Source organism: Dasypus novemcinctus, chromosome 16, assembly GCF_030445035.2.
Source record: "Dasypus novemcinctus isolate mDasNov1 chromosome 16, mDasNov1.1.hap2, whole genome shotgun sequence".
Taxonomy (NCBI): Eukaryota; Metazoa; Chordata; class Mammalia; order Cingulata; family Dasypodidae; genus Dasypus; species Dasypus novemcinctus.
In genome coordinates this window covers 63397449-63422622 of record NC_080688.1, presented here as the reverse complement: position 1 = coordinate 63422622, position 25174 = coordinate 63397449, and the positions used below count along the sequence as shown (strand labels likewise).

The following is a 25174-nucleotide window of genomic DNA, read 5'->3' as shown; positions in this document are numbered from 1 at the left end:
ACTAAAATACAACAAAATTAAAATACAAGGCAATGACAGCCAATGAGTTGGGCAAGGGGTGATCAGTGTTAAAGCATTATAAAATCATTGTATAGTTCAGGAGGATAATTGTTAAAATGACTTGGATAAACATAAAAGAAATATTATAGAGCATATAAATGAAAAACTAAAAGTGGGAAATAAAATGAGAACATTAATTTAAAAAAAAAACCTCAACCCAAAAGAAGGAAAGAAAAAAAAAACAGACGAGCAAGACAAACAGCACAAAATAAAATGATAGAAATAAATTCAAATATATCACTTAGCATAATAAATACAGTTAAATAAATCAAATTACCAGGTTAAAACACATTGTCAGCTATATCACTCGTTATAGACTAAGTTGTGCTGAGGTTAAAGAAAAGTGATGCTATAACTTCAGCAGTTTACCACAACAAAGACCTCTTTTCAGTTACTTATAAACCACCCCCAATCTTACTGGCTTAAAATAACGGGTTTTTTTTCTCTTGTGAGTTTTTTCTTTCTCATGATACTGTGGTTTGGTTGGACAGTTCTGTGCTCACTTATGTGGCTCCATTCATCTACTGAGACAGCTGGAGCTGCAAGGTCTAAGATGGTTCCATCTTGGTAGGAACAACTAAAAACTAGAAGGCTGGATGGAACCCCTTGTCTGGGTAATGCCTCTCATCTTTCAGTGATACTCTAACTTGAGCTGGAACCCAAGAGAGTACAGGTAGGAACTACAGCACATCTTGAGGCCTAGACTCTGGAACCCACACATCATTCTACCATATTCTTATGGTCAAAGTAAATCACAAGGCTGGCCCAGATTCAATGGAGTGGGGTAATAGACTATCCCTCTTGATGAGAAGGGCAGCATAAGGGCACAGACAATCTACCACAGTTTACTTCTCAATCATTTGATGTATCCATTGATTTCAAAATATATCCATGTTGCTTTCAAAACAAAACAAGCAATGCTCCATGTTGCTCTCAGAAGCCAGGATGATTAAAGAATTTCTACCTTAAATATTACCAGTGTTATGGGAAAGAGAGAAAAGATCATGGTGAAACATGTGGTAGCTCTTCAAGCCTCCATCCTTAAGCTTTGCTCATATTTCATTGGCCAAAGCAAGTTACATGGCCAAGTCTGTCTTCTAGTGCCCTGAAATTGTAAGGGTACCTTAAAAGAAATAGTGATAGAAATACTACTGAAGTGTGAACTAGTTGGGTGGGGAGAGAAGACGAAACTACAAAATAGCTGGATAATATACAATATTAAGAATCAGCTTCCAACAAAATTTCCAGGAATATATTATGCTACGCTAGCAGGGTTAACTGACATCGACCGTTATAGAATATCATGGAGCTCATGCCCAAGAGGCCAAGCCATTAGGCAGAGTTCCAAAAGGCTCGGCCACTGCTGTGTTCAATATACACACCAAGCCCCATGCTTCTAAAGAATTTCTCCTCTGGTTATAACCCAGTGCTAGAAACCTAAAAATGTATATCAAATCCAGGCTGCTCCAAACACAAAGCCAACTGGGGGTCACAGTTACTGGGAAATGTTAGGATATGCATCTTAGGATAATCAAACCCTCAACAAGCATTTCCTGAGTATCATTTATGCTATGTGCTGTAGTTAGTGCCAGAGAATAAGATAATTTCAAAAGTCAGGAGGATGAGATTTTAAAATGTTAAATAATCAGAGGTCAACACAAAAGCTTATGTAAAATAACTATGGTCTCGTCCTTGTATGCCACAAGGCAGCCATGGGCCTCTGAGATATTTGTACTTCATTTGTCAGTTTAACATGTGCTTAAAGCATAGGAAACCACAGCAAACAACAGGGTAGATTGTAAATGATAAAGCAGGTAGTAGAGAGTCCAGGTGCTGGAGAAGATCAGAGAAAAAAAAATTGCCAAGGACTTAAATAGTTGTATTAAAGGAGGGGGGACTGGAGCTGAGCCTTAAATGATAACTCAAGGTTACCCTTGGGAAAAAAACCAAAACTTTTCCAAAAGGTGGGAACAAAATGAACAAAGTGACCCTCCCCATAAGGTTCCAAAGAAAGTGATTACAGGAGCAACAGAAGAAAATGTCCCACAAAGTTACACTTTATCATTAACTCAATTTGGGCCCCAGCCTCAACACACAAAAAAAAAAACTCTAGTAAGAGGCCAGATCAGGTGGCAAACTCTTTTTTCTAGTTTGGTTGGGGAGACCTCCTCTTTGGTTCCACCTTTGCCAATGCCTAGTCCCAAATACCAGACCTTAGTATATTCCTAAGGATAAAGGAGAGATGCTCACCTACCCTGCACTGACTTTTATAGCACAGCATCTTCCTCTAGCAAATGTGGGCCCTTCAGCATCCTAAAATCTAGCCAGTTAGACTAGCATCCCTCTTCCTCTTCATGAAAAGGGAGAAATGTAAGGGTGAACTCCTGAGTACTAAGTACCAGCTGGGCCATACATTACTAAGTGCTTGGAAGGTTTCCATTAAAAGCTGAGAGTAATGGCTGGTGGCAAAAAGGAACATATTAGTCTCTGCCTTCACTGCTTCTTGATGGCAGATATTCCTTTTCTCCATGCCTCATTCTTATTCCTTTCTGTGCCACAGTGGAAGGGCCCATTCCTACAGAGATTTCTGTCACAAGAAATGTGGAATCCAGAAAATGTTTGATTGCTTTTTGTTTCCCTTCAGTATCACATGTGTTCTGGTGGCACCACAAAAGTCCCCAACTCTCTGGACCCTAGACCTTCAATATGATGAAGGGCATTTATCTTCTCAGTACTCCTATATTGCTTTTATTCTGAATCACACAATTTAGCCTTGATTGTATGCTGCCCCATCTTATTCTCTGTTATGTGAATGTTAATTGTCTTCCCAAGCAGACTGTAAGGGGCCCTGCTGGCATCGTATTTGTGTCCTCATGGTACCTCACCCAGTGCTGGGCAGGGTCAACCTTAACAAAATTGTAAAGTGGTTCTTCTATTAGGGCCCTTTTCTTTGACTCTTTTTTCCCCTAGCGGGTTGTGCCATTTCCTCTCTAAACTCAGGTACCTGGTGTCTTCTCACTTTTTACACTGTAACTGCCATCAAAATGTAATCTCAGGGGAAAATCAGATAAACCTATTTACCCTAAGATAGAAATGGTTGCCTGAGTTTAAAGTGATGGTCAAAGAAACAAATCTCCATTTGTTTCCAGTGAAATTTCAGGTATTAGCAGGATGGCGGGGAAGAGCCCTTGCTGGACCACTGAATTTCCAGAAGCACCCCTGGATCTTACATCCAACAGTTTGGGCCTATACAAAATCCTATCTAGCAATTTTTTTCCTGCTTCCCACTTCCTGTTTATAGCACACTTAAAAAAAGAATCAGTAGAATATTTATTTTCTCCCTATGCAAGAAAAAAAGTGATACCAATCCCTCCTTCAATGCCTTACTGCAGTGGAATAGCTCAACTTTCAAATAAGGTCCTACTACATGATACAATAATGGCAGAGTGTTGACAGATCTGGCCTTTTCATGATATTAAACACATTTCTGCTGCTGGACTAGGCAGTTAAACTCAAAATGTATGTCATCAAAAAAGCAGGGTAGATAAGTACTCAGTTTAGAGTTAATAATGTGCTATTAAAACTACATACATTGAAGTATTTCATGCATAATGCAAACACATAATTTATCACAGTTAGGACAATCTTGAAATGCCTAGAGGCCAAGCTAGATTATGGATCTAAAATATTTTGGTTTCTGCTATAACTTCATAGGAGTGATAATGTAGGTAAGACTCTCCTGCTGTCTGTGTTCACAAATCCCCTTTTTCAAGGGTTAGAAGAGTGATTTGATTTAATCTTGGTGATATGCATTGGCCTAAAAACAGAGATAAACAGGGTAATTGCTCCTGGGAGGTTTCTGGTAAAACATTCAGAGTTTAATGTAATAGAAGAAAAAAGGGGCCATCAACCACCAGTTTATTGGTGCACAGTGGGACCAGAGCCCATCTCTTTCCTTCCCCGTAGTTCTGAGTGTGGATCAGGCCCCACATACACCTACAGGTAAGTCAAAACCTTTCAGGATGGACCAAGTCAGAGGCATATTCCTACAGCTCCCCATTTTGAGTTTCTCTTAAAATGCATGTGCCAGTTGGGTCTAGACATTTGTCCTTTTCAGCCATACTTCCCATCCCCTGCCAAGCCACACCCTTGTGAAGAAATAAAACCCATGTCTGTGGGTCACAACTCTCTCTTCAGGATTTCTTTTAGAGTGTGTTGCTGAGTTCCAAAGATAGGGCAGCTCTGCTCCTTAGAGTACCCAAGTCTGCCTCTCCAGGTGGGCCAGTTGAAGATTTTAAGGAACTTCAAGACCCTGACTTTCATGAAGTCCAAGTTGGTAGCTTCTGGGAGGTCAAGGAGAGATGAAACTTGCTGCTATAGCCCTCTTCCCCCACCTCTCAGTCTCATTTCTAACTATGTGGATTTTAATAAAGAAGTCATCACCTTCTGCTGAGACCTGTGATGTAAAGGACAGGAGACCAAGGGTCTGGTACCAATGTGACCCAATCCTAATCCTACTGTGACCTGGGCCTATCCCAGACTGTGAATGAATCAGAGGCTTTAGGGAGGAGCCACACTCATGTTTGAGAACCATGATCTGAGAACTCCAGGCTTAGTATTGGTCAAATGGAACTAGCACAGGCCATATCTATTTAATGAGATTATTGTAAGGATCAAAATGGTATGATGTATGTAACGTAGTACAAGGTCTAGTTTATTGATTAAGAAAACATTTGAGATTCAAACAGATCTGTGCTTGAAACTCTTCCCACTTACAAGCTATGTGGCCTTGAGAAAAGGTATGATCTCTGAGCTTTAGTTTTCATAGTCTATATAATGAGGATAATTATACCTAAACTCATGGGAGTCACAGAAGCATGAAATGAAAGTTTGTATATAAAATGTTTAACACATGCCTGGCAAATTGGTAACTATTTTATTCATAGACACATTTTCCTTCTCCCCAGAAAATCTCTCAAACCTGAGTCAGAGTCTACTTTCTGTTTTACTGCTACCATGAGTCCCACGATACTTTTCCTACAAAAGACCCAGGTCTGGTCTTCAGTCACCTTTCTTAAGCAATTTCTCAGGCTCTCCCAATTCCTAGACTGTTCATTTGGAAGAATAAATTTCTGCTTTGTGTGTATTTTCAAAGACTTGATTCTCTATTTCTTCCACCCTACATCTACTTTCTCAATCTACAGGACTAAACTATGGAATAAGATTCCTCCCACACCATAGTTACCCTTCAGAAAGAAAAAAATACTTTTAGCGTATTAACAGAGAGTTGTTATCTAAGGGCATAATCTACACAGCAGCTGGTGTTTTGGGGGGGGGGCGGGAGGGAATGCAAAAGAAATAAAAGGAAGACAAATAAAACAAAAAGCTTGGTTTAAGCTGACCCTGAGAAATCTCTGGCAGCTGTACCCCCTAAACTGGCCTTGCTCACCCCTGTGCTCAACATACCAGACCAGGAAAAACAGGGGTAGGGGCGATAGGGGTGCAGCTTGGATAAAAGCTCTTGACGAACAAGGCCACCTCCTCGTCCAGGGCCATTTCTCCACTTGATACTGTGGGCAAGGGATCCTCCCTGAGCAGTCAGTTCCTAGTAACCCAAAAATGTTCTGATATATACCACTGTCAACATGCACTTCTTTGCATTTGGGAAGTAAAAGTGAAGGAAGATAATCTATTTCAGTTGTGATCAACATCAGGATGTGATCAACATCAGGCACTTCCGGACCTTTCCGAAGCGTTTGCTGGGGCAACTTTTCCGGCCACTGGCATCTAGCTAGATTCCAAACCCGGAAACACTGGAAAAGAGTCGGGTTTCGTGAGAGGTTATCAACTCCCATGCATTTCTGGTCCCAAGGCCGCCCCCTTCATTTGAGGCGCCTGAATGCCTGGTGCAGGGATCCGATCTGTATACTTTCCAGAGACTCCGGGCTGGAGAGGGGCCCTTCTCCAGGCAAGCTCGGCGCGGCCAAATGGGCCCTGCTGCCGCCCTGCCTCGCCGACAGGGGAGGGCGAGACCTGCGAGGGTCAGGTGAAAAGCAACCAAATGGAACACCCACGAAACCCTCCACTGATTCGCCCATCAAGGACCTGGGTTCCCGCCGCTCAGCGCCACGCAAGCCGCGAAGCTCGGGTGTTCCCCGCCCCCGCACCGTGAATGCGTAGAGAGCGAGCGCGGGGAACGCAGCCACCGCTGGGCCACCGTTTCTACAGGCCGAGCCGGGGGAACCCAGGCCGGGTGAAGCCCTCTAGGCGTGACCCGGGTCTTCATGTGCCCTATTGGATCCCGCAGCGCTTGCTGCCTCCGAAAATAAAAGACATTCTCCCCGCTTCCCAGTTTAGTTCCGACCTGCACACCAACAAGTCACAGAAGCCGCGACGCGCTCGCCATGCTCCTCAGGGCCGCGGGGCTGCGCTACGAGTTCCTTCGCCCTCGGCGAGAGGAAATCTCACCCATCCACTCACCTCCAGGTGGGGTTGCGCCTCACCCGAGGGAAGAGAGCGACCCGGCGCCAGCTGAGGCGACCCTGGGGAGGGCCTAGGGGCTGAAGTGAGAGCAAAAGGGCTCCGGCATTTCCAGGAGGCCCGGGGGCAGGGCCGAAGGGCCTGCGTGGACTGTGTGGGGAGGCCCCGCTGCCAGCGGGAGGCGGAGCCGGGCCAGCGTCCGCCTGGGAGGTGGGGGGGGGGGGGGGGGATCCTGTGGCACCCAGCGGCGCGGCGGGCCGAGGTGCAGCGCCGAATCTGTGCCCTCAGCGAAAGAAGCGCCCCGAGCTGAAGCACCCAGGGGCAGCGAGGTCCTTTTCTTAACAAAGCCTCGCACTTTAAAACTCGCGCCTCCCTTCTCTTTGGAAACCCCTCGCGGGAGCCTGGCAACCTAGGAGTTCCATCCTATCCAAACTCAGAACATGCAAGCACTCTTTTTCCAAAATCCCGCCAAATTCAGGGGCGGGAGGAGGGAGGACGGGTCCAGCCTGGACTGCCCGCGCTCTCTCATTCGATTCTTAAACGGAAAAACATGATTCACTCTGCACCTCTGTCCCCATTTCCATTCCATGCAGGGGGCTGTGGGCTCGACTGACATAGCTACAGATGTGGCCAGAATCCCAACCCTGCTGCCAAGCAGCGGAGAAGAAAGCAAAAGGAGGAAAAGGAGAGGGCTGGGCTCCCAGTCAGATCTCCACTCCTCTAGCCAACAGCCTTCTACCCACCCACCCACCCCCCTCAATATCACAGTTTGTATCGACACTTCTCCCGGGTAGAGGGTCCCCAAGCACGTAGCGGACAGCCAGAAATGGGCGCTGAGACCGGACCTAGATTTTTCTTCAGAGGTTAGTGCAAAGTTAAAGAAAAAGTGCCGGAAGGGCCGCTGAACCTTGGAGACTTTGGGGAAGACGGGCGCGTTTAATCCGGGAACTTTCTTCCCACTGTGGCCTAGCCCCACACCAACTGCCACCAACAGGTTTGCAAGTTGAAACTCTGTATTAATTCAGAGGGACTCGAGTCAGGACAGGTCGTGCCGGGGCTCGGAAAGGCAAAGCCCGGTGTTTAGGGGAGAGGGGACTCTAGATTTCTCAGGTACTGGCGCCCCTGGGTCGCAAACCTGATTTCCACCACGCAACGCGAGGGCCGCCGGCAGCTTGAGCGTGTGTGGACTGCGCGGCGCACAGTCGGTCTGCGGTGCCTTCCACCCGCCAGCACCGGGCTGTTCTCTTAATGAATTACTAATGAGGTAAAATTGGGCAGCAGGCTTAATTAAAGCGTAGAGGCAATGTGTTTACCACATTGTAATTGAACTCATTAGGGCTATGGCTTTTTGTTTTTTAAGCAGCCGCCTTCCTTCTCTGCGTCGAATAATCTATGGGAAGCGTTTATTAGAGAAGGAGGGAGTAGAGAAGAAACAGTCCATCAATTCTTTCAATGAGAAAGACAGGATGAGAATGGGGGGGAGGAGGGGTGTCCAACGTCTCCTATCCGCAGATGCTTTAGCCAAGCCAGGGCTAGAGCGAGACTTCCCAAGAAGTTCCAAAGGTAGAGTGACCGAATGAGTGCTGTCTGCACTTGGGAAGTTGCCAAGGTAGGGCCCAGACCAGAGCCAGAAAGGCTGCCTTTGTAACCCCACACAGTCCTCCTGTATTCAGGCCATTTTTCCCGCCAATCCGCCCCGAGCGCTGGGCACAGACTCAAATCCCTGGCAGCGCTCTTCCTGTAACGCAGTCTGCCACTTACTTCGTAATGAGACGGATTCGGGTAGCTTTTCTTTTAAAAGCAACGTATGTGTTTGACCCTAAAGCTTTCCTCCCTGGGGGTGCTGAGAAGGATTCACTTCCTGTCTCCAATTTTCCCAGCTCCCCTCTCCAGGCTCTGGAGACGCACAGTGGATGCCCATGACCACCGCACGCCCGTTCCAGCCCGACCTCATCTCAGATGGTCGTTCCTCGGGGGACTGGGGAGGGGTGCCCGCTCTTAGAGGACTGCCCGCGGGCGGCCCGGAGGAGGCGCACCTGCGCGCCCAGGGACAGCCCTTCTCCAGGCAGAGACTCTAGTAGTCGGCCCAGGCTGCGCGCCCCAAGACCGACTGCCCCCTCTTGCCCTGCACCCACTTCAATTCCCATGCTTCCAACTCTCCTCGCCACCTTTTCTACCATGCTTGAAACTGGGCTTGCGGGGGTAAGTGGTGGAGGGCTGAGGCAGGCGCAACTCTCCTCGCCCTGCCCTTCCCTGCCTGGCCGACAGGCGGCGTCAGAGACCTAGGTCTGAGCTGGGGAGTGGGGGTGCTGATCTGAGCAAGCTAAACCGAGAAGCTGAGCGCGAGGAGAGCGACCCTCACCCCAAACTTAGAAACTTACTCCGGAGGGGAGTGGGAAGAGCTGGGTGGCCGCGGGGGACCGCCGAGAAGGGGGAAGCCTAGGCGGGACAGGGTCCCCGGGAAGGACCCGACCGCTAGCAGGAGCTCAGAGGACCGCGGACGGCGGGCGGCGGCGGCAGATTCCGCGCGGGGGAGGCGGCAGGCACTGCAGGAGGCAGAGCGCAGCGGAGGAGCCGCGCAGCACGAGGCAGGCGGGGAGGACCCAGCGCGGAGGGCCGGAGACCCAGAGGGCGGCACGGACAGGTAAGTGGCCTCTCCGCCCTCGGCCTTCCCTCCTTTGGAGAAAACTGGCTTGAAAGAGACTCCAGAACTTCCGATCCCCCGCACAACCCCACAGCTGACCCTTATATCTTCCCCTCCCCTCCCGCCTTAAGCACACATCCATTACCAAGTCCTCACCACTCATCATTTGTGGATTTTGTAAAAGTCTTCTCTTCTGCCCATCTCCCTATCCCATCCCACTTCCTCTCTCCTCCTGACCCGGGAGGTTGAGGTAAATTGTCTCTAATTTGTTGCAAAAAGATTAATTGCAGAGGGTGGGTCGATTTGATTAAGGCAATTAATCTTTGGTTACAGCGCTCTGGTGTCACTTGTGTCTGGGGCCGGGGTATGAAGAAAGCTAGGGAAAGAAGGCAAACGAGACTTTTTGGAGACGCGTGGAAAGGGGGTGCTCCTCCTGGAACCGCAGTCCGGTCCCAGCCGCCAGTCCGCGCCTCCGGCAGCCCCAGAGCCAACATCAGCGGATTCAGCACCGGCAAGCTCGGACAGCGACTCCCGCGGGCGCGCGTAGTAACTTCGCGTCCCGGAGTTTACACAACGCAGGCGGTAGTAGGAGCTGACCCGAAAGGAGGGTACTGTCTCCACGCCATCCCCGGCCCAGCCCTCGGGCTCCCCTTTCCCCCAGTGCCTCAAAGCAGGATCCGGCCAGTGGAGTCCCTGAAAGCCTCCGATTCTCAAACCCACCGTGGAAGTGGAAGAGGGAGAAAGGGTCGAACGCCTCCTAGAAAAGTTCCCAAAGCTGGACTTTTTTCTTTTCGTGAATAATTAATGCTGATCATAAATAACTGATGGAGTCAGCGGAGAAGGGAAGAGGGAGGAGGCGGGCAAGAGCCAGGGCGGCCAAAGAGAAATCGAAGAGTTTGTTAAAGGACCATTAAGGAAGCCTTGCTGGGAATGGCGTTCCTCCGTAGATCACGCAGAGCGGTTCCGCCCCCGATTTAGGGTAAGAGCAGGGAAGCCAGGCACCCAGGGGAACAGGGGTTGTGCTGACCAAGCCTGGAGCACCCAGTCAGGACCCAGTCTCAGCACCCTCTCCATCCCATCTCTACCACCCCCAAACCCAGGATTCATTTTCCCAGAGCCCTCAGAACACTGGTCATCCCTTACACCCTGGGCCCAGGACCCCAAGTGCAGTCGTTTTAGGCGAGATAGTAGAAGCCCAGGGATAACCTAGGCTTTTGGGCTTTGTCATTTCTGCCTAGGCCTGTGGCAAGACCTGTCCAAGCCCAACTAATTCCACGGCCACCTCCCCAAAGCACCACCCCCATCCCAAACCATACCATTTCACTGGGACTCCAGCTTCCATCTGGTTCTTTCCCACCTGCTCACACCAGAACCTGCAAAAATAAGGTATTCACACACCCCACTGCTCCACTTCCAGGGTCTTCTGGCCCCTCTAGGGAACACTGGCCTCTCACCAGTCAGCCAGCCTCAGATGGCCAGGATATATGATTTGAGAGAAACTCCTGAGGGCCCCTCAGCCAAGCAGTCAGCACAACCCTTCACAGGGTTCATTGAAACAACCCCACAACCAAAGCCATGTCTTTTCCTAGTGCAACTTGGCATAGCCCCTAGGAAGAGAATATTTTAGACTGTAAAAACCATCACTGGCTGTGTGGCCAGGTTCTGCCTTGGAGCTAGGCAGGAACCTCTTTCTGAGCCTTTGGGCATGGGGCATGGGGCATGGGGGAAATTCACACTTCTCTAATGACCATGTCCTGACCTCTGGATACACAAAAGGCCAGCCTGGCCTCTGATATTTCTGAGCTGGAAGCTGAGAGAAGCTTCCAAAAAGAAAAGTTGATCACAGCCTAGGAGAGCTATGAAAACTCTCTTCTCTTTATGTAATATAAAACAAAACACTAAAGTCAATTTTATTTTCTCATCCTAATTTATTCCCCACCCACCCACTCCCCCAGCACTTTCCAAATTCTGAGCCCTTACCTTTTTTAACACTGGGGATTTCTTAGTGGGAAAGGGAAACAGAGAAGTGAAAGGTCTTAGGGAATTTTCTCTCTACCTCAATGGGGATATAAAAACGCCAGAGGATGGTGAAAGTAGACAAAGGGGTGGGAAATCTGATCTGGGGTGGGGGCTAGCCCTAGAGCCCTGGGTTGTTTACTTCTCATATAAAATACAAGTCCCCCAAGCAGGAAGTTACTGCAAACAAGTATCAATAATGAATGAATCTCCTGTAATAAAATACTTACATAATTAGCACAAGTCAAGTGGTTGCATTATGTTAACCTTTTGCAACTCTGAGCTGGAAAAATTTGCTTTAGAAATCCTCAGAATGTCATTTCCATTCTCGAGAGAGGGTGAGAGCCGAGCACTCTCCCAGCCCTCCACTCTGTTATGATATGGTTTTCCATTTCTGAACCAGAACATAAGTACTTCTGAAATATAACAGAAAACTCTCTTTGGTGAATTCAGAAGAGTCATTAACATTCAGTTTTAAGTGAATGTTAACAGTAAATAAAGAAATCTCTTGATTGTAATAGTAGTAACAAAGCAATAATTACCCAGTAGGTGGTCATCAGTAATGATAAATGTATCATTATTACTGTGTGAGTCTGGGAACTCGGTTTTGGAAACTACTTCAGACTTTTTAGTAGTATGGCTGGTTACAAAGCATTTCTTAGCCTGCAAAAGCCATATAATTTTATACACAATTTAGGTGAAAATAAATTTAAATCTGTATATTACATTTTTAATTTCAAGTTAGTAATTAAAGTTGGTTCATTATATCTCCTCTGAAACCCTCAGTGCTCATCTCCATGGTTTGTTTGTACAATTTGTTTCTAAGACACCCCAAGGTTACACCATTCTAAAAGATGGAAAATTTAATTATTTGCCAACATTAAGAGTTTGCCAATGATATCATAATGCATCTTGGAAAAGTTTGGGATAGTACTACCTGTGGTCTGGTTAGTTAAACTTTCACTGTGAACCCTTAAGCCCCATGAAGGAATCCTTTTTTGTTAGTTTCTTTTAAAGAACAACACTACTTTTAAATACACAAAATAGAAAAGTTTCTCTCCATCTTCTCTCTCAATATTCACTGGTTGGCTATATATTTTCAGAGGAAAAATCAATAACTCAGATTTCTACCCCCATGTTTCCCTGGAGTTTATTTTGCTGATATCTAATTTCACCTTTTGCTACCTCTGAGTTAACATCTGCAGGCAGAGAGAAATCTTACAGCATGGTCCTTATTTGGCAGCCAGAGAGCACATGATAGTTTAATAGTATATTAGCTAATGGGATCAGGCTTGATGGCAAAATAGAAAATTTTCAGATGAGGGGGACAGGGAAGGAAGAGAGCAGAAGGGGAGAGCATTCATTTCCCTAGGAAATCAACCCAATGTTCTTTCCACCATCATCAGCTGGGGAGATGTTAAATGTGCATCTATGTCATTTTCTCTTTTGTGACAAGTCAACAATCTTCAGCCCCTTCCTCTACTCCCACCCCTCTGACTCCCCTCCCCAAGCTTTAAAAGGCCCAGCTCCAAACCTTTTCCACATGCTCAGCCTCAGTTGCTTCTTAGGCAAATAAACATGCATCCCTGAAACAAAAGACCAGTTATAAAATAAGCCCCACATCCCATTTCTTATTCTTAGTGGTAGTTGGTGACTTCCTACAATTAAAGACTCTTTTGCAAAAATCTGTCCAAATACTTGCCTTGGTTTCCTCTCCCACAATTTTATTTCTTGCTCCATTTTCTCCCTCTCCCCTCCTCCCTTTTTCTCCTCTGCCTTCTTTAGGAATGGCAATCAAAAAAGGCAAGCATCTTGCCTCGTTATTCATTATTATAGCAGCATCTTTGAGATGTATCTTTGCCAATGAAAACTCCATGTAGATGCCTGTCCTTTTGTTGTAGCAGCCTAGGTTATTCAGGAGCAGAGACAAAAGCCTGAAGTGATGTGATCTAAATGAGCTCCGGGTTTTCCAGCTGGGACCACCTCCATTTCAAAGGACCCCCTCCTTCCCAACTGTGGGGAGGAGGGGAGAGGAGGGGGGCGGGTACATATGAGTATGCATGCACAGAGAAAGAGAAAGGAGAAAGAGGGAAGGCAGAGAGCCTCATGGGCTTATTTCTTGTGTCTGCATTGCTCTTTGATGCACATTCACAGGTGTGTTCAGGAAAGCACATGTCCATGATCATATGTGTGTCCCTGGGTATTTTGTGTGCCTTTGAGTTTATCTTGGTCAACTATTTGCTGAGTGGCCACCAAATACACCAAATTCATGTTCCATTCTGGATCTTATTACTTCATGTAAAGTCTGCACACATGTGTGTGCCTTACTGTGTTTACAGGTTTGTGAGAATTTATGGAGATATGTGGATTCTCTGTTATTAAAAGAAAGTCCAGTAGCAAAGGTTTCAGTATGTCCCTGGCCTCTGGTAGCTGGTAGGGCAAGAGCTTTCTCTGCCACTTACCCAAATGGTAGCTTTCTCTTGCAAAGGTGTTTGTTGGGAGGATAAGGACTCACTGTTGCCATAGGAATTAGTCTATAAGCCTGTGAGGAACTCAAGGGATTAGAGGGGCAGGGATACAGGTCCTGAAAAATGTGTTCTGTCTCCCTTCTCCTCCCCAATCCTGGTTTATATTTTCAGGTGTGGAATCTCAGCACTTTTCTCAGGCTGCTCTTGTCCCAGGAAAAGGGACAATATCTTAGAGAAGGCTTAAAGATTAAGAGTCAGTCCCAGAATGCTCAGAAGCCTTTCTCATTTCTCCCATGGCTTTCACCATGGGTGAGTCTTTGGTTTGTTCCTGATTCTTGGTTTGCTTCCTACAACTCCAGCTAGGACAATGGAGGAAAAGCCATGGTGTATGAGCTGAGCTTGCCCAGCTGTGGAAAGTTCATTTGGGTGGAAAGGGAGAACTGAGGGGGGCTATCAGTAATCATTATAAGTATGGCTGTGCTTATGGCTATCAGCAACTTATTTAAAATGTACTAAGTAAACAATAGCTGGGGTTCTGGCCACCTGTATACCAAATAAGCATTAGATCAATTAGAGGATAGGATAAAGTATTAATGAGAAGGACTAAAGTTCCTCCAGGAATTGGGTTCCCCCCTCTGCCCACTACTGAGCCAAAGTGCCTTTAATGTATTTTTTCCTGGAGCCATTGAAGATTTCTAAAATATCTTGTGACAGAACAGATCTAGCTCATGTCCTACCATTCTCTAAGGAAGGTACTTTTAAAGTCGCCATGCATTAAATGAATATTGTGTGCCCAGCACTTTACATAAGCTATCTTATTTAATTCTCACAACGCCTCTGTGGGGTACATATGGATCTCCTCATTTTGCAGATGAAGAAACTGAGGCTTGGGGAGGTTAGGAATCTGAGCAGAATTCTGCAACTAGGAAGTGATCAAGGGGAAACTTGTACCCAGCTTCATCTGACTCCCAATCCCTTCAACTTTCTAATGTAGCAGAGTTCTCCTCTTTGCAGGGTCCCTGTTGGTTATGCCAGCCTTCCCGTTTCTTTCCAGGCCATACAGGTCTCTTTTTTGCAGACTCGGGGATTGACAGGGAAACTACTTCCTGCCTTGCCTAATGCAGAAATACCAATGCCAGGGACAGAGAACAAGACAGCAATATTTTTGCCTAAGAACTGAGACCAGGGTAAGAGGGAATAGGTGAAAGGATAGAGGCTGTTTCTTTGATCTGTGTAACTGCCATGGGTTCCCCAAAACCCAAGGTGGGAGTAGGAAGAGAGGAATTATCTGGAGTTTCTGGTTGCAATGAGTTTATACTAGGGCCTTTATCTTCCTTGCTGTCGATGCAAAAAGGGGGTGGGGGATGAGGCAGGATTTCTCAGTCCTTGGAGATTGAGCAAATGTGGCAGAAATAAGAGGTGTGGCTCTGTATCACCCTTGCTTACCTATTAAGTTTACGAGGCAAGGGAAGACTCCCATCCCGACCCAGGAGCCTAATCTAGGGCTCCAGGGGTTACAGGCTAGAGGGCTTCTTCCGGGGGGGGGGGGGGGGGGGGAGGGCTCGAAAGCAGTAGGATCTGCTACGCCTTGTTGCGAGGCACCGCGGCAGCACGGCAGATAGCTCCCGCGTTGGCTTCTGACGCGCACCCCGCAGTCCACCGCCTGCTCAGAAGCAGGCTACTCCAAAGTCGCGACGCAGGGCTCAGCACTGGCTCGGGCCCGAGTTCACTTTAACCGATTGTTAAGCGCTGTAGCTAGAACCTCCATCCGCGCTGCCGGCCTCGCCGCGTGCGCCTGCTTGGAGGCGTCGCCTCTCCAGTTCCGAGGGAGCCTGCTCGGTTTGTGGTTTTCCTTTGGGTCCGGCGTCTGGACTGCTTTACCTGTCCCTGGTCTGGGTGAACCGCAGCCGCCCGGAACGGAGATGGGAGTGGAAATGCTCTCCTCCGTGCGGTGATAGATCATATAAACGGGTGACACCAGTTTAACCAATAAAACTATTTGAATCAATTAGCTGGCTGAGGAGAGTCCCGACGTGTAAAACGCATGTCAGCTCGAATAGGAAAACACTGATTAACTCGGCCCCGGACCTGCAGTCTCCTCCTAGTGCCTGCCAGGGTCCAAGGGGCCAGCAGGGCAGGGACTGGCAGAAGTGAGGCGACCCTGGTCCAGAGGAGGAAAATGGCAGGCTGAGGAAGAAAAGCAGGTAACTTGTTCAAGCTGAGGACAAAGCGAAGGGTCAGGGAGATACGTGGGTGGCAAAATGGTGCTCACAGACTCAGAATATATTAACAGGCTTGTAATTCCACTGGCCAGATCCGGCCTCCAGATAGGGACGATTCTTCGGAAACATGGGGTCCGCTTTGAATAAGTGTTCTCTAATATTGACCCCCACCTTCTGAAAGTATATTTGGCCTGATGGCTCAAACGTGCACTTGGTGGGGAAATAAAATGCTTCACCATTCTTGGAATTATTTTTGTGGAAGTGTTTAACCTAAGACCACACATATATCTTTCTAATGAAACTTTTTTGCATTAAAAAAAAATCCCACGGGCTTGTATGAACCACAATAAGCTCCCAAAGTAATGTGTGTTTATCTTTAAAGCTTCAGGTGGCTAGGGGACCTGGCTACGGGTACCACCCAGATGTGGATTCATTTCTCAGGGTAGCCTGGGAAGAGAGGGACAACAAAGATTCGGCCCATTTCTCTCTTCAAAGAGAAATTTTTAAAAAGACACTTTTTTTTTTAAAGTAGAAATCTGAAAACGGAATAGGAGCCTGTTGGGGCAAAGACGTAAACTGCAAGATAAAGAGCAAAGCCTGGACGGTGCTTGCTCCCTGGCAACGACCTGGCATTTCCCTGCGGTGTTGGCGAGGTGACAGGACTTCTCCTTCCTCTCCATTTTCAGTCTGGAAATCCACCTCATAATAGGTTTTCCTTCCACGTGGCTCAAGCTTTCATGCTAGGAGCCCTGGCGCTGGGAAGAGTGGGCAAGCAGGGACCTCGTTTTGTGGGAGCTCCTGAACCCCAGAAAGGGGCACGGGTGGAAGAACTCTGCCTGGCCCTGGAATGTTCGAAGAGCGCGGGGCCTACGGCATTCGCCCGGAAGGGATCTATGAATGACAATGGCGCTCTTTTGGCGAATGGGCTGGGCAGGCATAAAGCGTGAGTTTTCCTTCCTTTAAGGATGGGTGGCTTGCGCGGCGCTGGGAAGAGTGCGGGATGATTTCAGTTGCTTAGGACTGTGCCTAATTTGCGCAGCAATGCTTTTGGAAACAGGGAAATTGGCAAAAAAAAAAAAAAAAACCCAAACAACAACAAAAAAACTCTCACTGCTATATGAAACTTATGCCCAAACAAATGTTACAATTTTCGTGACTCTGAAACAGTGTTTGGGGGATGTAGATTTAAAACAACTGCTACTCCTAAGCAACAAGCCCTTCACCTTTCTGTACCATTGACTTAACTCGGTTTTACTGACCTTTGATGAAGGGTTAAGATGTCACAGTTTTACTCTTGTAGATAGCATAGTACAGTGTTATATCAATGCTATGATAGAGCTGGGCTTCCGGATCAGTGGAGGTTGTTCGCTCATTTCTACAAAGTGGCAGTCCAACACTAAATCTATGTGTTTCACCAGGTGGCAGATGAAAATTCAGCTATGGTAATAAAGGGAAAATTCAAATGTGCCCCCCACCCCCAGCAGGTATCCTTCTTAGAAAGCTTCTTCTAAAGAGCTAGCTATCTATCCAAATAGATGATCCAAGTAGAAAGCTTCTTCCCTTTCTGATAAACTAGCAAGCAGTCTACCTGACTTAACAGCTGGTCAATTAGGAGAAAATATAGTGACACTTCACCAATAGCCTACGATGTACCTTACTTCGGGGAAACTCTGGAGAATGGGTCTTTCTCTTCCCAGTTTTCATTTTTTAGGGCATGCCCCTACATAGTTCCCTGTGGAAATTATTTCCCCAGAGGAATTGGCAAATTGCTCAAGGGTTGGGGGCCTCCCTGCTTTTTGGCCCCACCTTCTTCTTGTGCTGAGGTGGCCTCTATGGATCGTATAAACTGGGGTAACTATTTTGAATGAAGTTGAGAGGGGAGTGGACACATGCACATGCTGGGGTCCCCACCATACAAAGCAGAAAAGGCTACAGCAACTCTTTGTATTTTTGTCCTAAAGAGGAAATGTATACTTAAAGGTGAGAGCACATTTTCCCTGCTTCTTTCCAAGTTTCCATATTGGGCACTCCGTGAGGACACGTCTCCCCTTTTTCTCATTTCACAGTGTTTGGAACAAGGGGCTGAAGCGATTCTATTTTCCCAGCTGACTGTCGTTTCTCTGTCTTCAGAGATACAGTGAGGATATTGGTTTGGACCGTACAAGAAGGATCATTCATGAGGAAGGCTGACTCAGAGATGAGGGGAGGGAAGAATAACGGACTGGGGTGCAGTTAATTTGAAGGTGTCCTTCTAGAATCCGGAGCCTCCAAGATCCAGGTCCCCGGAATGCATGCAGACTGTTAGGTTTTCCATTCCCAAATCAGGTCTAAGGCTCCAGCATCACTGATGGATTTTGCTCTAGGGTTACGGGAGGTTACTGTCAATTGCGGGTTGGTTAGGTGGTAGTTTACTGTGCCTGCTGAGAAAGGATCTCGATCTTCTTGCTCTCGCTTTCGCTCTCCCCCTCCCTTCCTGTAACATGCCAGCCCTTTAAAGTGGAGTGTCAGGGAGACGGTGACGTCATCCTGCCCGCTGGGTGGCGTCCCCTCGGTCCGACACGAGTTCAGAGACAGAGAAAGGCGCTGTCAGATTGCGCTCCACCTGGGGCTCGCCTGCCGCGCGGGTTTCGGCGCGCCCACACTTTCTGCTCAAGGGGACGTCCAGCAGCTTTTCGGGCCTCAGATCTCTCCCCGGCCAGGGTTCGAGTGCCATAAGCTCCGACGAGCGCCAGATCTTCGCGCGGAGCCCGCCGGAGTCCCGCCGGTTGGATTCGAGGACTCGCTTGGATGCTTCGCTTCCGAGCGCCCTCGGAAGATGGGCCGGCAGCCACGCGCGTAAAGACACGTAGGGGTTACCAGGTACTGCCACAACCCGCCCGCCCTTACAGGGCACACAGATCGCGGTTCACTATTTGAGGTCCTCAGCTGCAGGGTTTTCCGGTTTCGGTTGTAGGGCAGGGGTGGGTTTCCATGCGGCTTGGTTTGGGGGCCAGGAGAGTTAAGTTGGGGGTCATTGGATCGTACGCCGGATAGGGAAGTTCGCCAGCTTCCTTTCTCAGTTGAACTTTTTCTTTTCTCCCCTCACCCCCTTAAAAAATTCCCAACCTGAAATATTTGTGTCTCTGCTCTGACGGGAAGGTTTGGGTGAAGTGGAGGACACCCAGGGAAGACACTGCCTTGCACGGGCTGAGGCTGCTGCTACAGCTGTCTGTCCCTAACATAGGGCCAGCTGCGCGCTGGAGCCGGGGCCCTCTGCGCACGCTGTTTGGAAGCCAGAGTTCGCTTTTCCCAAGATCTTATTAAGAAAATAAGAATCTTGTTTGGGAGGCAGATGAGCACTGAAGGGCCATTTGGAGAAGCTAGGGTTTGTTTTGTCGGTTCCAGGTATCGCTGTGCCTTGAACCACCATTTAACGCCCTGTTCCCTGGAAATACTGTCCCTGATCCATCAGAAGTGAAAAATCAGCCTCTTGTTTTGTTTGACCGCCTCGAGGTTTGTTCAGGCTGCCTGGAGGCCGCCGAAAGTAATGAGGGCAGCAGGGCAAAGACATCGGGCTAGTTGGCGCTGATATGACAATTTGGCTGAGGGGGTAGGATAAGGCAACCTTTGAAATTGCTGTAGTAACAAACTCCAGGGTACTTAGGCCAAGAGTGGCTATGCTATGGCCACCAGTGGTTTTCCAGGGCAAGGGAGCGCTTCCCTCGTTGTGTTATTGTAGAAATGTCACTGTTTTCCTACAGGACGGACCACTTGGCTTGTTTTGACTTAGCAGCATTGTCACAAAGATTTCTTTGGCTTGTTTTCTCTGTACTTTCAACTTACCTGGAGATTTTCCTGTTGTATCCCTTTGACCAGATGGGGTATTAGGAATTTTACCGCAGGCCCAACCTGGGGCTTCCACTTTTGACCTTCCCACAGATTATCTATATGTGGGGCACTTTTTCCCTCATACAGGTAGAAAGATACAGCTTTAGATCAGGAAAAATTAATGCTATCTTAAAACTAAATTTGCTTTTTAGAGTTCTTCAATAAAGATCTCCAAGAATTGTTAGTTCTTTTGCACTGTTTCTGGACTCAACACACTTCTGCCTGTATTTACTTGTTCACTGTCATGGAAATTAAATTAAATGTCACAAGTCTTCAACTTCATCTTTTTAAGCTACCTATATGGGGCCAGAATCATTCGGTTCAGCAAGTAGGTTTTTTAAAAACTGAAAGCATAACACCCTGTTTTGGTGCAATCATTTCTATAGTTTTGTACATATTTCCACCTTTCTAAGAAAATTCTAATTATAGTAAATTTTTTCTAATGGAGAGGTTGGGGAGAAGGGATTTCGTTTTGTTTTAATGAGCTGTGCCTCATCCGGTAGTGAATTTCCCCAGGGAAACCTCAGATACCACAAAATATCGCTTTTGAAAAGGTTTGGGTTTATTTTTTAAAAACCAAAATCAATCTATTTTCAAGCAAATGTAAATGGCCTCTTTCTTTAAATTTGTGCCTCAATGGCCAAACCGCAGTTTTCCAGAACTTTTATCATTTGTACTAGTTACAACTGTCTTCATTACGTTCTAATTTCTAGAGGACATACCGTTTTATGCAACAACTTCTGTAAATCCAGTGAAAATACATGAGTTTCTTAGGAATTGTCTGTTTAAATATATATATAATTTGCTTTGTAATGTTCAGAATGGAAGAAAAATACCACCAAATCCCTCCTTCATGGCATTTTTAAAGGTCTACCTTGAAAGAAAATTAAGAAATGAATTTGCGTCTGAAACTTGGTCCCTTTGCCCGGTAATAATTATGTCTTAACCAAAACAAGGAAGTTGTTGTAACTCCTGAGCGACTCACCCCACTCCCCTGTTTTAGACTGAAAAGACCTCAAGTCAACCGTTTCTCCTTTCCCTTTCAGTCTCCAAGGCAGACCCGGAGGGCTCCGCCCGGGGTTCCGCGACGGAGGAGATGGCTTCCAGCCCACTGCCTGGGCCCAACGACATCCTGCTGGCGTCGCCGTCGAGCGCCTTCCAGCCCGATGCGCTGAGTCAGCCGCGGCCGGGCCACGCCAACCTCAAACCCAACCAGGTGGGCCAGGTGATCCTCTACGGCATTCCCATCGTTTCGTTGGTGATCGACGGGCAGGAGCGCCTGTGTCTGGCGCAAATCTCCAACACCCTGCTCAAGAACTTCAGCTACAACGAGATCCACAACCGCCGCGTGGCGCTGGGCATCACGTGCGTGCAGTGCACGCCGGTGCAGCTGGAGATCCTGCGGCGCGCCGGGGCTATGCCCATCTCCTCGCGCCGCTGCGGCATGATCACCAAGCGTGAGGCCGAGCGCCTGTGCAAATCGTTCCTGGGCGAAAACCGGCCGCCCAAGCTGCCGGACAACTTCGCCTTCGACGTGTCGCACGAGTGCGCCTGGGGTTGCCGCGGCAGCTTCATCCCCGCGCGCTACAACAGTTCCCGCGCCAAGTGCATCAAGTGCAGCTACTGCAACATGTACTTCTCGCCCAACAAGTTCATCTTCCACTCTCACCGCACGCCCGACGCCAAGTACACTCAGCCCGACGCTGCCAACTTCAACTCGTGGCGCCGCCATCTCAAGCTCACCGACAAGAGCCCCCAGGACGAGCTCGTCTTCGCCTGGGAGGACGTCAAGGCCATGTTCAACGGCGGCAGCCGCAAGCGCGCGCTGCCCCAGCCGGGCGCTCACCCCGCCTGCCACCCGCTCAGCTCCGTTAAGGCGGCCGCGGTGGCGGCGGCGGCGGCTGTGGCCGGGGGCGGGGGGCTGCTGGGCCCGCACTTGCTGGGGGCGCCGCCGCCCCCGCCGCCGCCGCCGCCCCTCGCAGAGCTGGCGGGCGCGCCGCACGCCCATCACAAGAGGCCGCGCTTCGACGACGACGACGACTCGCTGCAGGAGGCTGCTGTCGTGGCCGCCGCCAGCCTCTCGGCAGCGGCCGCCAGCCTCTCGGTAGCCGCGGCCGCGGGGGGCGCCGGGGCGGGCGCGGGCAGCTCCGGGGGCGGCTGCGTGACCGGCGTCGGCGCCGGGCCTGGCGCGGCGGCTGGCGCCAAAGGTCCCCGCAGCTACCCAGTTATCCCCGTGCCCAGCAAGGGCTCGTTCGGGGGCGTGTTGCAGAAGTTCCCGGGCTGTGGGGGGCTCTTTCCGCACCCTTACACCTTCCCGGCCGCAGCCGCCGCCTTTGGACTGTGCCACAAGAAAGAGAACGACGGCGCCGCGGCCGAGGTCCTGGGGGGCGCCGGCGGCGGGGGGCGCGACGCCCAAGGCTGGCTTGTCGGGCCTCTTCTGGCCTGCGGGCCGCAAGGACGCCTTCTACCCGCCCTTCTGCATGTTCTGGCCTCCGCGGACCCCCGGTGGGCTGCCCGTGCCCACCTACCTGCAGCCCCCGCCGCAGCCGCCCTCGGCGCTCGGCTGCGCGCTGGGCGACAGCCCGGCCCTGCTGCGCCAGGCCTTCCTGGACCTGGCCGAGCCCGGCGGCGCGGGCGGGAGCGCCGAGGCCGCGCCTCAGCCGGGCCAGCCGCCTCCGGTGGTGGCCAACTGCCGGGGCTCCGGCCCGCCGCCGCCCGCGGGCAGCGCCGGGGCTCGCGACGCGCTCTTCGAGTCGCCCCCGGGCGGCAGCGGCGGGGACTGCAGCGCGGGCTCCACGCCCCCAGCGGACCCGGGCAGCACGTCGGGGGCCGGCGCCTCGGTGGCCGCGGCTGGCCCCGCGGGCGCCCGGGTGCCCGCGCCCCACCACCCGCACCTCCTGGAGGGGCGCAAGGCGGGCGGCGGCGGCGGCTACCACCACTCGAGCGCCTTCCGGCCGGTGGGCGGCAAGGACGACGCGGAGAGCCTGGCCAAGCTGCACGGGGCGTCGGCGGGCGCGCCGCACCCGGCCCCCGCGCACCACCACCACCACCACCACCACCCGCACCACCACCACCACCACCACCCCGCGCAGCCGCCGTCGCCGCTGCTGCTGCTGCCTCCGCAGCCCGACGAGCCGGGCTCGGAGCGTCACCACCCGGCCCCGCCGCCGCCCCCGCCGCCGCCGCCCCCGCTGGCTCCGCAGCCGCACCACCGAGGCCTTCTGTCCCCCGGGGGCACCAGCTGCAGCTACCCCAGTGAGGACAGCTCGGAGGACGAGGACGACGAGGAAGAGGAGCAGGAGGTGGATGTGGAGGGCCACAAGCCCCCCGAGGGCGAGGAAGAGGAGGAGGAAGGTCGAGACCCCGACGACGACGAGGAGGAAGACGAGGAGACGCGGGTCCTGCTCGGGGACCCCTTAGTCGGGGGCGGCCGGTTCCTCCACGGCCGAGGGCTGTCGGAGAAGGCGAGCAGCAGGGACCGCGCGCCGGCCGCCGCGGGCGCTTTCCCGCTCGCGCTGAACTCCTCCAGGCTGCTGCAGGAGGACGCGAAACTGAGTGACCCCGGCGGCGCGGCCCTGACCCCGCCCCCGCCCCCACCCCTGGCCCCCCAGAAAGCGAGCGGTGGAGGGAGCAGCAGCCCGGGCAGCCCTGTCCACCATCCATCACTGGAGGAGCAGCCCTCCTACAAAGATGTAAATATCCCCTTTAGGCTGCTTCAAGCTAATTATTATTATTTAAATGCACCTTTAGGCTGAATCGGTTACATATGCGCAGGAAAGATGAATCACCAGATTTCCCCACAGAAATGAAAAATTCAGTGTGTTTGGGAGGGCTCCTTTCTGCCAATGGTCCCCCATAAAAATGTGGCTTCTCGTCTTTTTCTTTTAAAACCATTCCGTCTTATATTTAACTTGGCTGGTTGTAGAAGTTGAAAAGGAGTCCTTAATTCACCAGTCTGCCTCAAATCCAAAAAAAAAAAAAGCAGTGGGACCCCAAAACTGGAGCCGTTTGAAAAATCCCATTCCCTTTTTCCCTCTATAGTTCAGTGCTTTTCCACAATAGGGCTAAAGAATGCATTTTCAAAAGCTAAATTTAGTTGCATTTTAACTGCTTTGATCAAGGTTAGAACCCTAGAGTTCCTATCTAGAATGGACACATCTGTAAGGTACATGTCCAGTAATACAAAAGGCATAATCTTCAGCCAGGCTTCTCTTCCAAACCAACAAGGAAGTGCTCCCTGAGACCCGTAAAACACCAAAATTAAATTTAAAGGGTTCAGCATTCAGTGTTCACTCAAGTGTGCATAGAAAACACTCTCAGGGACTTCAGAGTGACGTGAAGCTGTCCTAATTTAGTGTCTATTTGGCAAATAATGTGGCATGTTTATTTACAGAGCATATAGTAGGCATATTTTTAATTAATCCATATTACCTCTTAAAGAGTAGTGTGGGTACATGTAGTCACACACATGTATTTAAATACAAAAACTATTCAAAGAAGATAATCATCAAAAAATGATGTCTCCTGAGGCTCCACAGAGTCACTTTTATTGATGCTTCTTCCTGCTGACTGTTGACATTAGCATATGGTTTGATCCAGGCATTGATTTGTGCGTCTAATTCTTCTCCACACAGAATCAGAAAACCAAGGAAAATAACCAAGTTATTTTGTCTACAAAGGAAGACAACAGCTTTTCAGGTAAAAACAACCAAACAAAAAAAAGGCCCCTCTCTCTTTCCTGCATTTAACCATTGCTGTAAGACTTACATGCAGCCTGCCCCCATCACACCATTCTGTGAGTTTTCATCCACTGGTTTTTTATGCTTGTCTGTCTGTTTGTTTGTTTGGATAGCACAGTTTATATTTAAAGGATAGCATTTCTCTAGTTACCAAACAATCACAATTTTCCAAATAATAGTGCCATTGCCCCCAATCTCAGTATACCTCTTTATATTTAAATGATGTCAGTACTTTAAACATAGAAATATATAAATACATGTTAAAATTCTTGGATGTTTTTGTCTCCCCCTTGCCAGTATGATCACTTGTAGATTGTGTGTTGTGTTTTTGTCCTAGATAAGAACAAGGAACATAGCTTTTTCATCACAGAATCTGAGGCTTCCGGAGGAGATTTTTGGAGAGAAAGACCAGGTAGGCTGGGGACATATGAAGGAATGAATAGTCAGATGATATAAAGAGGGGCTGAAATTCATAATCAAAAGACTGTGTAGTTAGTACAAGAGTAAAGATAAATTTTTAAAAAATCTTAGTAGATATAAGTAAGAAAAACGCAAACGGGAAAGTAGTGACATTAATAGCAATAAGATTATTAATTGCTGGGTATATTTCAGAAGAAAATTCAGAAATACATCAGGTTACACAATGAAACAGGCTGGAAAAGCATAAAATGACAATAA

General features: G+C 49.2%; 1 protein-coding gene across 1 annotated transcript in view; it reads left to right on the top strand.

The window, feature by feature from the left end:
* Positions 1-18477: 18477 nt before the first annotated feature.
* SKOR2 (SKI family transcriptional corepressor 2) overlaps positions 18478-25174 on the top strand; it is a 42350-nt gene continuing 35653 nt past the window's right edge. Inside the window, 5 exon segments of the mRNA XM_058277235.1 lie at positions 18478-18749; positions 20804-22157; positions 22159-23449; positions 24392-24455; positions 24834-24908. Of these exon segments, the coding sequence (XP_058133218.1) occupies positions 20854-22157; positions 22159-23449; positions 24392-24455; positions 24834-24908 (2734 nt within the window). The 5' untranslated portion in view covers positions 18478-18749; positions 20804-20853.